The sequence below is a fragment of the Silurus meridionalis genome, chromosome 11 (genome assembly GCF_014805685.1).
Source record: "Silurus meridionalis isolate SWU-2019-XX chromosome 11, ASM1480568v1, whole genome shotgun sequence".
NCBI lineage: Eukaryota > Metazoa > Chordata > Actinopteri > Siluriformes > Siluridae > Silurus > Silurus meridionalis.
The window spans coordinates 6,961,168-6,975,347 of record NC_060894.1 but is presented as its reverse complement, the minus strand read 5'-3'; the positions used below and the strand labels follow the sequence as shown (position 1 = coordinate 6,975,347).

The following is a 14,180-nucleotide window of genomic DNA, read 5'->3' as shown; positions in this document are numbered from 1 at the left end:
TTTTAAAGCCAATGGTCAGATCAAAACCAATGAAACAAATGTTGGAAAGCAAGTATGAATTGGAACAATTAAGAAGTTTTGTACCTTGTGTAAAAGGTTTTTCATCAAACTACAGTGAATTTTTATTTGTTTCTTGACAGACGGCACCCCCAAGATCCTGTCTGCCTTCAGTGAGAAAGTGGTGAGCCCCAACGAGTTTGTCTCCTTGATGTGTCATGTGAAAGGGACGCCGCAGCCAGTGGTGACATGGACGCTGGATGACGACGTGGTGGTAAAGGACAGCCGCCACCGTATGGGCCATAGCATCACAGCCGAGGGCAACGTAGTCAGCTACCTGAACATCTCGCACACGCAGGTCCGGGACAGTGGCGTCTACCGGTGCACCTGCAACAATTCGGCGGGCACGGTCTCCTACCAGGCTCGAATAAACGTAAGAGGTGCTTGTCAGATCAGCTCTTCCGAAAGCACACACAAGCCACACAAGACTTTATCTTTTACTTCCATGTTGCTTACCTTTAATGTTCCTGTCAGTAGAACCTCTTTCCATCTTAACACTTTTATTATTTATTGTTATTTCCTGAAGGTCTTTGAAGCATCACATATATAACTTTTACATTGCATTGATTATTCATTTTCTTTTATTATTTATTTAATATGGTCATCATTTTGATTATTTGTATTTGGATATTAGATTATTTGGATATGGATTTTAAACTTAAAAAATCTTACTCTCACCCTGAATGTAAAGCTAAATTGCCTTAATAGTAAAAAATATATAGTTTGCATGCATGTAATCCACTGTAATGTTAAAGTCTCCCTTCTGTTCTTGGATTTTTTTTACAGTAATCACTCTAACTGAACAGATTATTAAACACTTATTGATAAATATTTATGAAAGTGGTGTCCAGTTTCAGTGCTTTACCATCACAGAATAGTGTCTAATAGTGCAACAAGCTTCACATTTTTTTATACTAAAAAAAAAGATCATTATAAAGTTATATTTTAGCAATTCCCAAATTTCACAAATATTTAACTAATTTATTTATATTGATACCTACATTGATCATTATAATCTCTTATCAAATATATTAATTAATTTATATTTACTTTATCACTCTATTTTTTCTGCCCATCTTTCTAGGTCCCGCTGACATACGGCCCATGAAGAACCTCACTGCCATCGCTGGCCGGGACACGTACATACACTGCCACGTCATCGGCTACCCGTACTACTCCATCAAGTGGTACAAGAACTCAAACCTGCTGCCGTTCAATGATAGACAACGAGCGTTCGAGAACAACGGCACTCTGAAGCTGCTGAACGTGCAGAAGGAGCTGGATGAAGGTGAATACGCCTGCCACGTCCTTGTCCAGCCGCAGGTCTTTAAGAACCAGAGCGTCCACGTCACTGTGAAAGGTAAGGTGATTGAGATCATCGACTTACTTAACAATAAAAGCAATTAAAAGAGTCTAATTCTATAATGCAAGTATAAATATACAAAAGAAATTAATAAACATCATCATTTTTTTTTAGTTTTCATTTGTTTTTTAATATTTTTTTCCACACAGGTGTGGTGAATATTTTAGCTCAAATTTTAATTCAGTTTTTTTCTCCTTCTTCTCCTCTTCCTCAGTCCCTCCCTTTATTCAACCTTTTGAGTTCCCACGTTACTCCATTGGTCACAGGGTCTTCGTTCCCTGCGTGGTGCGTTCAGGTGATTTGCCCATCTCTATCAACTGGGAGAAGGATGGGAAGCCCATTAATGCCAGTCTTGGTGTCACCATCGACAACATTGACTTCACCAGCTCGCTGCGCATCTCCAATCTTCAGCGGGTTCACAATGGCACATACACATGTATCGCCCGCAATGACGCTGCCGTGGTAAAATACCAAAGCCAGCTCATCGTCAGGGGTGAGGAGAGCACGCTTTATCATGCTCAGCACTTATTTAATCCTTACACTCTCCCTATCAAAGGTGTTCGGATTATGTAGTTTGAGGAATGTTGTTGCTTTATACCTATGCAGTTCCACCCAGATTCACTGTCCAGCCCAAAGACCAGGATGGGATCTACGGAAAAGCTGTGATCCTCAACTGTTCCGCTGATGGAGAACCTCGTCCAACTATAGAGTGGAAATACTCTAAGGGTATAACTTTACTTATGAGGGTCTTCTCTAATTGAAGCAACAGTAAGGTTCTTCTCAGATTAAAGCAGCAGTAAGTGTCTTCTCGAATTAAAACCGTAGTAAGTTTCTTCTCAGATTAAAGCAGCAGTGAGGGTTTTCTACATTTATAGTAGCAGTAAAGGTCTTCTCTAGCAAAAGCAGCAGTGCAATTAAAGTGGCAGTAAGTTTCTTCTCAGATTAAAGCATCAGGAAGTGTATTTTCCAAATAGAACAACAGTAATGTTTTTCTCAGATTAAAGAAGCAGAGGGTCTTTTCCAATTAAATCCGCACTGAGGTTCTAGAGTATTCTACAGTAGTAATGTTTTTCTCAGATTAAAGAAGCAGAGAGGGTCTTTTCCAATTAAATCCGCACTGAGGTTCTAGAGTATTCTACAGTAGTAATGTTTTTCTCAGAGTAAATCAGCAGTGGGTTCTTTCCAATTAAAGCAACAGTCAGACGCTCTTTAATTAAAGCAGCTGTATGGTCCTTTACCATATACAGCAACATTTTTTTTTTCTGATTTTAGCATGTTTAAGGTTCTTCTTAATTAAAGCAGCAGTGAGGTTCTTCCCTTATTTAAGTCATGAGTGTTTCTGCAGGTGCTGGTGTTCCTCAGTTTCACCCGATTGCACTAAACTCGGGCTACAGGGTCCAACTGCTGAGTAACGGTTCTCTGCTCATAAAGCACGTGCTGGAGGAAGACGCTGGTTACTACCTCTGTAAGGTCAGCAATGACGTGGGCGCCGATGTCAGCAAGTCCATGTACCTCAATGTCAAGAGTAAGTCACCCTGATTTGTTGCATTATTCATCTCTGCTACTTACATTTTTTCAGCTTCGGTTATATAGTTTCTCATCTTTCATAATTATTTTGGAAACGTTCATTTTCGGTTTAGCTCACGGAGCAGCGTGTCCAATTCAGAAACATGCCATAAAAAGACATAAATATAGATTTTTTTTTACAGTTATCCATATTATTAATATCTTATGAAATATGAAATTAATATATTATGAAATATATATTTAAATATAAGAATATGCATTTATGTTTAAATGTGACACTCTACACCTTCGAACACTTTATCCTTTCTTCACTAATCCCAGCGATGTTAGGGAGCACCTCTGAAGCACAGAGGGGTAAGGGCCTTACTCAAGGGCCCAAGAGTGGCAGCTTGGCAAAACTAGGGCTTGAATCCCCGACCTTCTGCCATCGAGCCTTAACCACTGAGCCACCATTTTCCCTATACCCTTTATTTTTATATTCCCCAATCACAAAAACAAATTTTATACTGAACACTTAAAAAAATTATAAACTGCATTATTAATATTAATAATAATAATCATAATAATAATATCTGTAGAATTTTTTGTATTATTTAAAATATTTTTTATTAAACTTAAATGTGTTGCTAACATTTTTTTACTCAGTATATTTGTATCAGCATGAATATTTTTATTATTAGTAGCTTATATTTTAGATTACTCATCATGGCATATTCAGACAAATCATCGAACTTATATCAGTCTGAGGAGACACAGAGGCAGTAGGTTTTGAAAATGGTCCTCTTACTAGAAGTTAAACAAGGTCACAGGTGTAAAGGAGAGAGGCAGCAGTTGTACTTATTCCCACATTGACAGTATGACCCAGAAGCATTGAGGAACTTATTGTATCTTATTTGAAAAGGCAATAAAATGACTATGTATTTGTGTGTGTGTGTGTGTGTGTGTGTGTGTGTGTGTGTGTGTGTGTGTGTGTGTGTGTGCGTGTGCATGTGCGTGTGTATGTGCACTGAGTAGCCAAAGACTTATCTTCCCTCCATTAAGCCTTGAACTGAAGCCGGGTCAGTCATGTAGAAAAGTGAGTTCTGAGAAAGCAGTGTGTGTGTGTCTCTCTCTGTGTATGTATGCACATGTATGTGTGTATCTATTCTCTCTCTCTCTCTCTCTCTCTCTCAATCTGTCTTCCTTTTTGTCTCACCACTCATGTCTCTCTCACTCTCTCTCATCAGACTCTAACCATCTGTCTTCCTTTCATCTCTTTTATAAAAATGAGAAAATTAAGAGACACTAACAAAGACAAGTCCTTATCCTCAATCTCTTTTTCTTTCTTTTTATTCATTGATTTCTATTTTGTTCTGCTCTATGCACATTTCACCTATTACTTCTCCTCCTTTTGCATTTTTCTTTCTGCATTGAGTCTGTTGATCATGAGCTCCCACTTAATTCATCTTTGTTGTTTTCTCTCTCTCTCTCTCTCTCTCTCTCTCTCTCTCTCTCTCTCTCTCTCAAACACATCACTCTTGATCAGAATCTCTTTTAAATTGTTTCCCTTAGTTCTGCCAGTTTCTCTCCTCTAACTTTTATACCTCTCCCTCTCTCACTCTGCTGACCCTTCTTCCTCTGTATGTTTGATATATATATATATATATATATATATATATATATATATATATATATATATATATATATATATATATATATAAAAATGTATTAGGGCTGTGTCTATAGGAGCATTTTAAGCAGCAGACCGCAAGTTTGTCATTTTATTATTATTATTATTATTATTATTATTATTATTATTATTATTATTATTAAACTGGAAAACATAAACATCTATTTATGAATTTTTCAAGAAGCTGGACGTAAAAAGTTAAAGAATCCATAGCGTTAGCATAAACAGAAAGTGGGTAGCGGCTAATGCTAGCACTATGAATTCTTTAACGTTTTATGTCCAGCTTCAAGAATTTTTCTTAAAAGAAGAAAATCCTTACAATACCATATATCGAGGGAGTTAATGAATGGAGGATGAAAGGAATAAAGACGTGCTAAAATAAGTAGTTAAGTAGATCATATCTTTAAATTAAATATTTAAATGTAAAACACTTACACATCTGTATTACCCAAATGGGGTCTAACAAATGTAAACTATTTAATTTATTTTTTCCTTTAATTACATTTTATTGAATCTATTTCATTTGTGGCAATTTAATTGATTACTCAATTTAATCAATGTAATAAAAAAGTTGATTGCATTAATTAAATTTTTTTTATTTTTTATAAAATATTATTTTGTATATTATTTAAGCAAGCAGACATTTTATAAATAAAAAAAAGTAAACACTTTAAACGCTAATGATCACAAAAATAATACTAATAAACTGCGTTAATAAAAAATTAATTACAAGCAAGTTAATCTTTTGCATTTCTTCCCTCTAACCTTACCAAAATGTAACCGAATCATGACTTAAAACTGAAGTATATATGAAACCGGGAATTTTACCCCTTAAAAAATTGTCACTGATGTCACTGTAACCCGAACCTCCCTGTGCGTCCTCACCTGCTCCATTCTACACATCTCTGAATAGGATTGCTGTGTGGTTGATTCTCTTTATAACCTCTGTGTATAAATCATGACTTGCCTATGAACACACAGATTACTAAAATAAATGATAATTATTTCATATCATGATACACAACCCAGAAAACTCATTGTGGCAAATTACTACTGTAATAAACAAATAAATAAATGTGGGGTCTCGTTACTAGCCATCCATTATTGCATTAAAATGCGAAGTACATGCCAGTCCCACAGTTAGATCATCTTTGAGTAAGATTATTTTAAACTATCCAGTGATCTTTATTTCAATCCATCCTTTGTGTCAGAATAAGGCAACTAGGGTCTATAATAATATACACTATATATAAACGAGCTATGATTAGGTCATCATTTACCTATGCGCCCTTCTGTGTTTAAGTGGAGGAGCAAGCAAGTAGCACACAAATGTCTCTTTTTCTCTCTCTCTCTCACACACACACACACACACACACACACACACATACATACATACATACATAGTCATTTTCTTGCCTTTTCAAATAAGATACAATACGTTCCTCAATGCTTCTGGGTCATACTGTCAATGTGAGAATAAGTGTATAAAGTTTTGTATGTGTGTATGTGTGTCTGTGTGTTTGTGTTGCACTGCATTCATTAAAGGAAATGACTTAATAAAGGTGTATAAATAGTTCTACAGTATAGTGGATTATACTGTATATACAAGGATGGACTCTCAGTTGTTTATTACCACTCTTTTAATTTCAGTTACTTCACAAATCTTTATTATTGTCTTAAAATATTTGAATGTTTTTATGCTCATGCACAGATTGGACCTGATCAGCTTACAGCATTAGTCCATTCCTCTAAACAACTTCCTTCCCCGACGCATTGTGCTAAACACTGAGCTAAATTACCCTGCTAATGGTGATACTTCAATAAAATATCTTTTATATCTGGTGAATGTTCTCCTCTGATGCTTAAAACACACACATCTCAGACACATTGGCGAGCAATCATTGTTTATTGGTGTCAGTTAGGACCAATTAGTGCGATTGCGGCTTTTATGGCCTCGTGCTTAACGCTCAAACATTTACATAATGGAACAGCAGATGAGCGGACTTGTTTGTTTCTTTTTTACGCACTGCTCTTGTGTTGCGTATTGCATTTATTCATTTGGGAGACGCTTTTTATTCAAAGCGGAATGGTGTAATGAGTGCAGCTAAATAAGACTGTATTTCTCTTTATATTTGAAGATCTGGATGGTTAGTATTGTATATATAGACTGTCTTTACTCCATGGTCTTTACTCTATGGTTGTTCATCCCTTTCCTCCTGGTTCTCCATGAAAAAGCCTGATTGTGCAGTAAAGCGCATGAACTGAAAATAGCGAAGGCCTTCCATTTAACCTGTCATGTCCAGGTTCACTCCTGGCAAGCATAGCCAAAGCTCCTGTAGACACTGATCTTGTCTCTTAAAGTGACCCAATGAGGCACAAAAGCATGGCCTAGATTCCTAGCATGCACTGAGCCATATAATAACAGCTCTAGACTATTACTGCAATGACAATTATTTATGAAAAATGATCAAAATGGGCTTTTGGTGTCATTTAAAGAGTGTTAGAGAGTAGAGGACTTTCGTTTCTCTTAGTCTGTAATACAATGATGAAGCCGTTGGGGGTCATTACTTATGCACCACATAGCGGTGTTCTGTGCTTTATTAAGACCTGTTATCAAAAAAAAAAAACTCTAATAAATTGCACAATAAAACCGACAGACTGATTTAAAGAGTTTGTTCTAATTCCACTGATGTCGCTGCCTACATAGACATTTCTACCCTAATTTATTGTGGGAAATATTAACAGGAAATTAGTTCGCAATATAATTATCAGGGTTTTTTACATCAGCAGCCCCGGTCTCATCACTTTAGGTAAAGTGTTTAAACACTAGCCTTGTCATTGTCTCTCCATGCCACTGTTCACATCATTAGGGAAATAATCACTGACTTATTCTCTCACGGGCTAAACCTACTTTTAATCTTTTGCTTAATTATATTTAAAACTGCCATGGTCGTCTGTATAGATTGTGGAAATGCTGTTTTATGCTTTGATCAGAAGGGGATGGTGCTGGAGCATTGTGGACATTTTGACATTCAGACCTGCATTCTCTCTCTGATGGTAGCTAGCAAGAAACAAAAACCATCTGATTTCATGACATGATAAAAATGTCATACAAACACTCCTTTTCCCTCCATAATTGATTACGTTTTTTTTCTTGCTGTTCTGTCCACCTGACTCATTTTGCCATTTTCCCTGAGGTAGTTTAAAGTTGTCACGCTAACCGCATCATCAGGTTGGGTGCTCCTATTGGGTCTTGGTTTGTTCTTGGTCATAGGAAACGTCAAACTACAGGAAAGAGTCTGAAATTGCCAGACTTTCTTTGGAGGGAAAAAATGATTGCATTAATCGGCTGTCAGTGAACATGTAAAACCAGAAATCAAAGACTACAGATTTTAGCCTAGGATTATAGGAATCTTTTAGGATTTTCAAAAATGGTCTCAGATGATAAAATCGTGGCCAATATCGCACAGTGTGCACCTGGCTTAAATAAATCACATGTATCTAGCAAGTCATTTTCATCATTTGGCAGATTGCAGGGTTTTTTCCCAGTGCTTTTGTGGAACGTCAAGGCCAGGTTAGAAAGGACCCAATATCAAAACCTGTTTTCCTGAATTGGGAATTGGGAAATCCCCATTTTCCCAAACCGTCTTGCATGAATCCACAGACTGAGTGAGGTGACATAGTCAGCGCATGATGAACTACCAGGTCCTGATGGCTAAAGGTCAAGAGTCAAAAAACAGTTAAGCCAAAGGTCAATTACAGCCCTAATGACATTTCTAATGTAAATTAAACACAACACTTTATTGTTGAACTGAGATCATATGGTTCCTAAGATCCCTGTGATGTGCTGCTTGTGGATTTTGGTGAATGAAAGAAAAACTTCATCTCCGACGAATTTTTTCCTGCTGTATGAACAGCAGTAGTTGCGGCAAACCTCAGGAAATCAATCCTGTGTGTTTGTTCTATTCTCGTCCTCCATTGACAAGTGGAGAGAGATAGAGAGAGAGAGAGAGAGAGAGAGAGAGAGAGAGAGAGAGAGAGAGAGAGAGAAAGAGAGAGAGAGAGAGAGGGTGGGAGAGCGAGAGTGAGAAAGAGAGAGCACCCAGAGCTGGTTGGCATGGTAACATGTCCAGGTAAAAGGGGGATGGGGCGGAGGGGAGACCGACTCAGGAGGAAGACGAGTGAAGAAAAACAGGCAGGATTCCCTAAGGAGCAAATGCTAAGCAGAGACCACCATCAGAGTAAAAAGTACTGAAGGTTCCAGTTGGTAGTAAGATTGAGAGTGACAGAAAGTAATGAATGAGGAAAAATGTTTGATGTGCAGTTTTTCTGATGCTCTATTTTTGTACAGTAAAGACATCACAGAGAAAAGCTGTAATTGCAAGCACAGTTAAAATAGTATTTAACAGTAGACAAAATGATTTTGCACAATTTTAAACATAATGGTGCCATGTTTTTTGTTAAAAAACGATACAGAATGAGCTTCTTTTCACACTCACCAAATTTCAAGAATGACAAAATTATACTGCTTGGACATGCTTAAGAAATAATACACTGCTGCATCCCTCTCTTAAGGTAGAGAGGAAATGAGGCATAAATCTGCACCAGTATCAGAATGAACATCATTTTAATCTCTCAGTGGGTCAGCTGTTCATTTTCTCTTTATTGCTGAAAAAATTTAAAAACCCATTATTATTAATACCATATATTACCTATCTTGCCCTGTGTACCTGTCAGGGAAGGAGGTGTTGCCTTGATGCAAGTTCATTCATATAAAAGACGCACAAGATTTCTCAGGCCAGAAAAAGAAAGTGTGGCCTTTGTGGCTGTCAGTTCCCGATAAGGACGTGTTGTATTTGAATTGTCAAAGCACTTAATCTTTAAATTACAATCACATTCCATGGTATCATGCTCAGACAACTCAAAACTATTTCTAGTAAATCCCTGCTTGCTTTAAATAGTTTTTTTTTTACTTGACCAAACACCCTGCCTTTTTCTGAATATATCAACACTGATCACATGTATAATGTAGCTCCTTTTTCTCCCACAGCTATATAGTGATTTTTTTCTTGCTTTGGTCTCCTTTAGCCTGAGGCATGTATAGATCAATCGCTGGTGCATAGCCTTAAATAATGATGATACAGATTAACAGGCATCAAACACAGCGCTATATTATATGTTTAGAATCAGAAAAGGCTTGCTGATTTTGCCTGGCAGATTTTAACAGAGCTACACACATGCTAAATATGTAGCTCATGATAAAAATAGGAAAAATGATTTAATGCCGCATATCCATTTGTGCATGACCGTTTCTTTCTCTGAGCTATAGATTCTGTACCCCTTCTGTTTCATTAGGACTCGTCGATACTTCCATTAGCTCCCATCCCAGTGACTGGAGGGCAGGGCTTTTTAAACTAGGCTGTCGAAAGTCTATCTGCAGCTGCCCACAGGGCCTGTGTGTCCGTATGCAAACCATTACCACAGGTTTTCATTCGGTAAAAAAGTATAGACACAGGAATCGGGTTAACACATAAGGAAAGATGTCTGAACAATAGTATTTTAGTTTTAAAAAAAGAGGTTTGAGGATGATATCAGGTTTTACAGAGACATGAAGTGCTAGTGAACTGATTCAATATTTATTGACTAAATGGCATTTCAGAAAAAAAGAAAATAAAAATCTGTTCGACCCCCAAAATACTACAAGTAAACATTATAGCAGAGAGTATAATTCTCTCAAATTGGGTCTTCACATAATCTAAACCTAATGTTTTGTGGATTGTCTGTAGCGTGACAATCTGCATTTGTTTGTTTGTTAACAATAAAATTATAGGCAGGCTTGCTAACTTGCAAATATCACATGAATTACAATGTAACTATGAAGTATGAATAAGTATGAGTCTTTTTTTTATGCATGAAATACTGTTAGTTAGTCACTTTAGGATGGATGGTTATAGTAAAATAAACATTTGCACAAACCTGCCATACAGCTAAGCTGTTACAAAACCAACAAGCACCTTATGAAACTTCTGTTGTTTCAGTGTTTGTGTGAGTGTTTTTCTAGAAATGTGGTGCGCAATGTGTAGTATTGGACATATAATTTCTTTCTTTTTTTGAATAAAGACATACAACGATGTCTTTCAAAGCTTAAAGAAAGTCTTTAGGTCTGTCTTTTTTATTAATGAATATATGCACTGCAATGGGCAAACCCGTTCCAAATTTAGACTGCGTCATAGAAATAAAAATGGAAAAGGCAGATGATAACTCAATGTCTTTGTGTATCTGTAAAAGCCCAGGTTGAATAAAAGATGAGCCATAATCGGCTGCAAGTCTGATCCTGACACACTGAATAACATCACAAAGGCAGTGGTGCATTAACCACCATAAAATGCTTGTTTAAGGGGCAATAGAGAATTTATTTTGTGTTTATGTGTGAGAGATTGTCTACTGCCAAATATATTGCCTGTCTGTATACTCCAAGCTATAAAATTTAGCTATTTCTGTAACTATCATCAGTGACACAGCAATAGTCAGGCTCCATCTGATTCTCTCCCAATCTGTGTGTCTCCAGTACCAGCTATGATCACGTCGTACCCCAACAACACACTGGCCACCAAGGGCGAGAAGATTGAAATGAGCTGCAAGGCCCACGGCGAGAAGCCCATAATGGTACGCTGGGAGAAGGAGGTGGAGAAGGAAAAGCAGTCGCACATCATCAACCCGGACATGTGGAGGCACACAGTAACCGTTAAGAAGGTCGGCGAGGAGGTCATCTCAACTCTGGAGGTACTGCAGTTAATCCTACATGTTTGTCGTACATCTAGTAGCGTGGTAAATGTTAGTGAGAAATTTATTACGATGCTGCCTACTAGTGGCAGTAAGTAAAAATTACAGGAAATTGTAAAAAGCTTATGGTTGAGAAATGGAGATCTTTGAGGGTTTGTGAAGATATGGAACAGATGTGGAATATGGAATAAAGATGCCATTTGTATTTTGTTTCATGTTTGTCAATCAGATCTATCCAACTCTAAGGGAGGACTCTGGGTTTTTTTCCTGCCACGCAATCAACTCTTATGGTGAAGACCGAGGCATTATACAACTTACGGTTCAAGGTAAAGACCTAAGAATTATCTTGAACTTATATGAATTTGGTGTGTACGTTTGCTTTTTTTTTTTAAACTAAACTGTCTAATAAGCAATAGAAATCTAACCAATTTCTACTGTAAATGTTTGCTTTAAACCATATCAAGTTCTTCAGAGCTTTGCTGACATGATTTAGGATGCTGTGGATCTACTGGCTTTTATCATGTAGCTGGAAATGTATCCTTGTTGGTTGCCATTAAAATCTAACTGAATAGGATCTTTATTATTTATTTATTTTTTTTTATCTGGACAGTGTCACTGTTTTCCAAAGTTTGAAATTGGAGAATGTTTGGGTGGTTTACTCATGGAGAAAAAGTGTGTTATTTAACACATCTACCAATATAACTAACTTCTCTTTATTATCGTGTTTCCTCAGAGCCACCAGAGCCTCCAAAAGTGGAGATTCGGGAGGTGAGGGAGAGGACCATTGCTCTTCGCTGGACTATGGGTTTTGATGGGAACAGTCCCATCACTGGCTATGATATTGAGTGCAAGAACAAAACAGGTATAGTAAATATTTTACAGTAAGCTGTTTTAATTACTTTAAGCAGCCATGTTGGTTTGGTATCACCAAAACTTTCTATACAATATTATAAAAAATTTGTATTTACAGCTCCTTGGGAAAGATCTCGCAGAACCAGAGATGTCTCCCCAACTTTGAATCTGGCCACCATCATCGAGCTCCACCCTTCATCTACATACAACATCCGTATGTTTGCCAAGAACCACATTGGGGACAGCGAGCCCAGCAATGAGCTCATGGTCACAACGGATGAAGCAGGTAAAACCAAAACCAGGGAATCTGCAGAAAGGAATACTGACTAATCCTGCACACTCCAGTTAAAATCTGTCCCCACTTTAAGAAATCCTGCTTACTCTAGATTTTTTTTTTTTAATTCTCCTCACTTTATAAAGATTTCTGAAAAATCCCGCCTTATCTAAAATGAATTATAACTAATCAGGCTCACCAATTTTACCCACTCCAGACAGAAGTCTGGCCAACCAAAATATTCTTCTTTTTAGCATCACTTATGGTGAATTAGGGAAATTCCTTATTTATTGATTGCTAAACTCAGGGAAAAAAAGAGCATCACCATATTTGATTATTTCCAAAGGAGTCGCAGTTAGGATTTGTTTATTATACTTTGATACTTACAAATGGTGTTTCTACGTTTCAGATCCTGAAGGTCCACCTCAAGATGTGACTCTTGAAGCGATGTCTTCTCAAAGCATCAAGGTCACATGGAAGGTACTTAACACTGTTTCCCCGCCAAAATCTTTCTCAGTTCCATAAAACAGACTGTTTAGATCAATTATAGGTAATTATTTCCCCTCAGGCTCCTCAGAAACATCTCCAGAACGGCATGATCAGGGGCTATCAGGTGTGCCACAGGGAACACTCGGTGAACGGGAGCCACCAGTTCATCTGCCTGAGTGTGGAGAGCACGGGTGAGACAGAGACACTCACCCTGAACAACCTCAAGAAGTTCACACAATATGAGGTAGTGGTGCAGGCGAGCAACAGTGCTGGACCGGGACCTGCCTCCAGTGAAGTGCGAGCCACCACCATGGAGGATGGTATGACATGCTGAGATTTATGTTTATGTTTACACAACGCAACTTACATAACTTAAATACATACTAAATAGTGTAAAGCAGTGTAAATAAAAAAAAGCAGCAAAATATAGGCTGAAAGTCTTTCTAAATGCTGTTTGTGGTGTTGGTGTTGCAGCAGTGTGGATTTGCTGCCATCATGTGGAGATGTTATGTAGTTTCTTTACTTTAAATTTGGATTTAAAAAATGTATAATGTGCCTTTTAGTCAGAACGTTCCACTAGCAAAAAAGTTTGATTGTTTATACTTTTATTCTTCATGGGATGTTTAATGACCTCAAAGGTTTTATTAAACAAACTGTTATTATTACAAGTTTTGTGTTAATCAATATGTTTGTCTAAGTGTAAAAGATCTCGAAATAGTACTCAGTGACATAATTAAACATACTGTATATAATATATACAATTATTTTGCCAACCACCTCTGTAATAAATATCCTGTCATATTTATTACAGTTCTGTTTTCCTGATTTTTTCCCTCTCCCACTCAGTTCCCAGCAGAGCTCCAGAGAAGGTCACTGCCACAGCCACGTCTCCTGAGACCATCTCTCTGTCGTGGTCTACACCTGCTCGGGAAGCTCTGAATGGTGTCCTGCAGGGCTTTCGCATCATCTACTGGGCAAATTTACCTGATGGAGGTAAAGAACAAGTGCTCACAAGGCTGCAGGTCACTGTTCTTTCACATGGTTGTGGTTTGGAAAAGTTATGCAATATTACTGTTTAGTTAAATGTTAAAAAGCATTAATAATTTATCCCACATGTAACAAAGTAAAAATTAATATATTTATAGATGCTTGTTTACATGTTAACG

The 14,180-nt window shown here is 37.3% G+C and overlaps 1 protein-coding gene across 1 annotated transcript in view; it reads left to right on the top strand.

Moving 5' to 3' along the window:
• Window positions 1–14,180, top strand: part of dscama (Down syndrome cell adhesion molecule a) — a 69,721-nt gene that overhangs the window by 44,096 nt on the left and 11,445 nt on the right. The window contains exons 7-18 of the mRNA XM_046861964.1: window positions 141–437; window positions 1,142–1,417; window positions 1,635–1,913; window positions 2,027–2,146; window positions 2,766–2,945; window positions 11,185–11,399; window positions 11,629–11,725; window positions 12,133–12,261; window positions 12,370–12,537; window positions 12,935–13,005; window positions 13,094–13,334; window positions 13,861–14,007. Of these exons, the coding sequence (XP_046717920.1) occupies window positions 141–437; window positions 1,142–1,417; window positions 1,635–1,913; window positions 2,027–2,146; window positions 2,766–2,945; window positions 11,185–11,399; window positions 11,629–11,725; window positions 12,133–12,261; window positions 12,370–12,537; window positions 12,935–13,005; window positions 13,094–13,334; window positions 13,861–14,007 (2,220 nt within the window). The remainder of the gene's footprint in view (window positions 1–140; window positions 438–1,141; window positions 1,418–1,634; window positions 1,914–2,026; window positions 2,147–2,765; window positions 2,946–11,184; window positions 11,400–11,628; window positions 11,726–12,132; window positions 12,262–12,369; window positions 12,538–12,934; window positions 13,006–13,093; window positions 13,335–13,860; window positions 14,008–14,180) is intronic.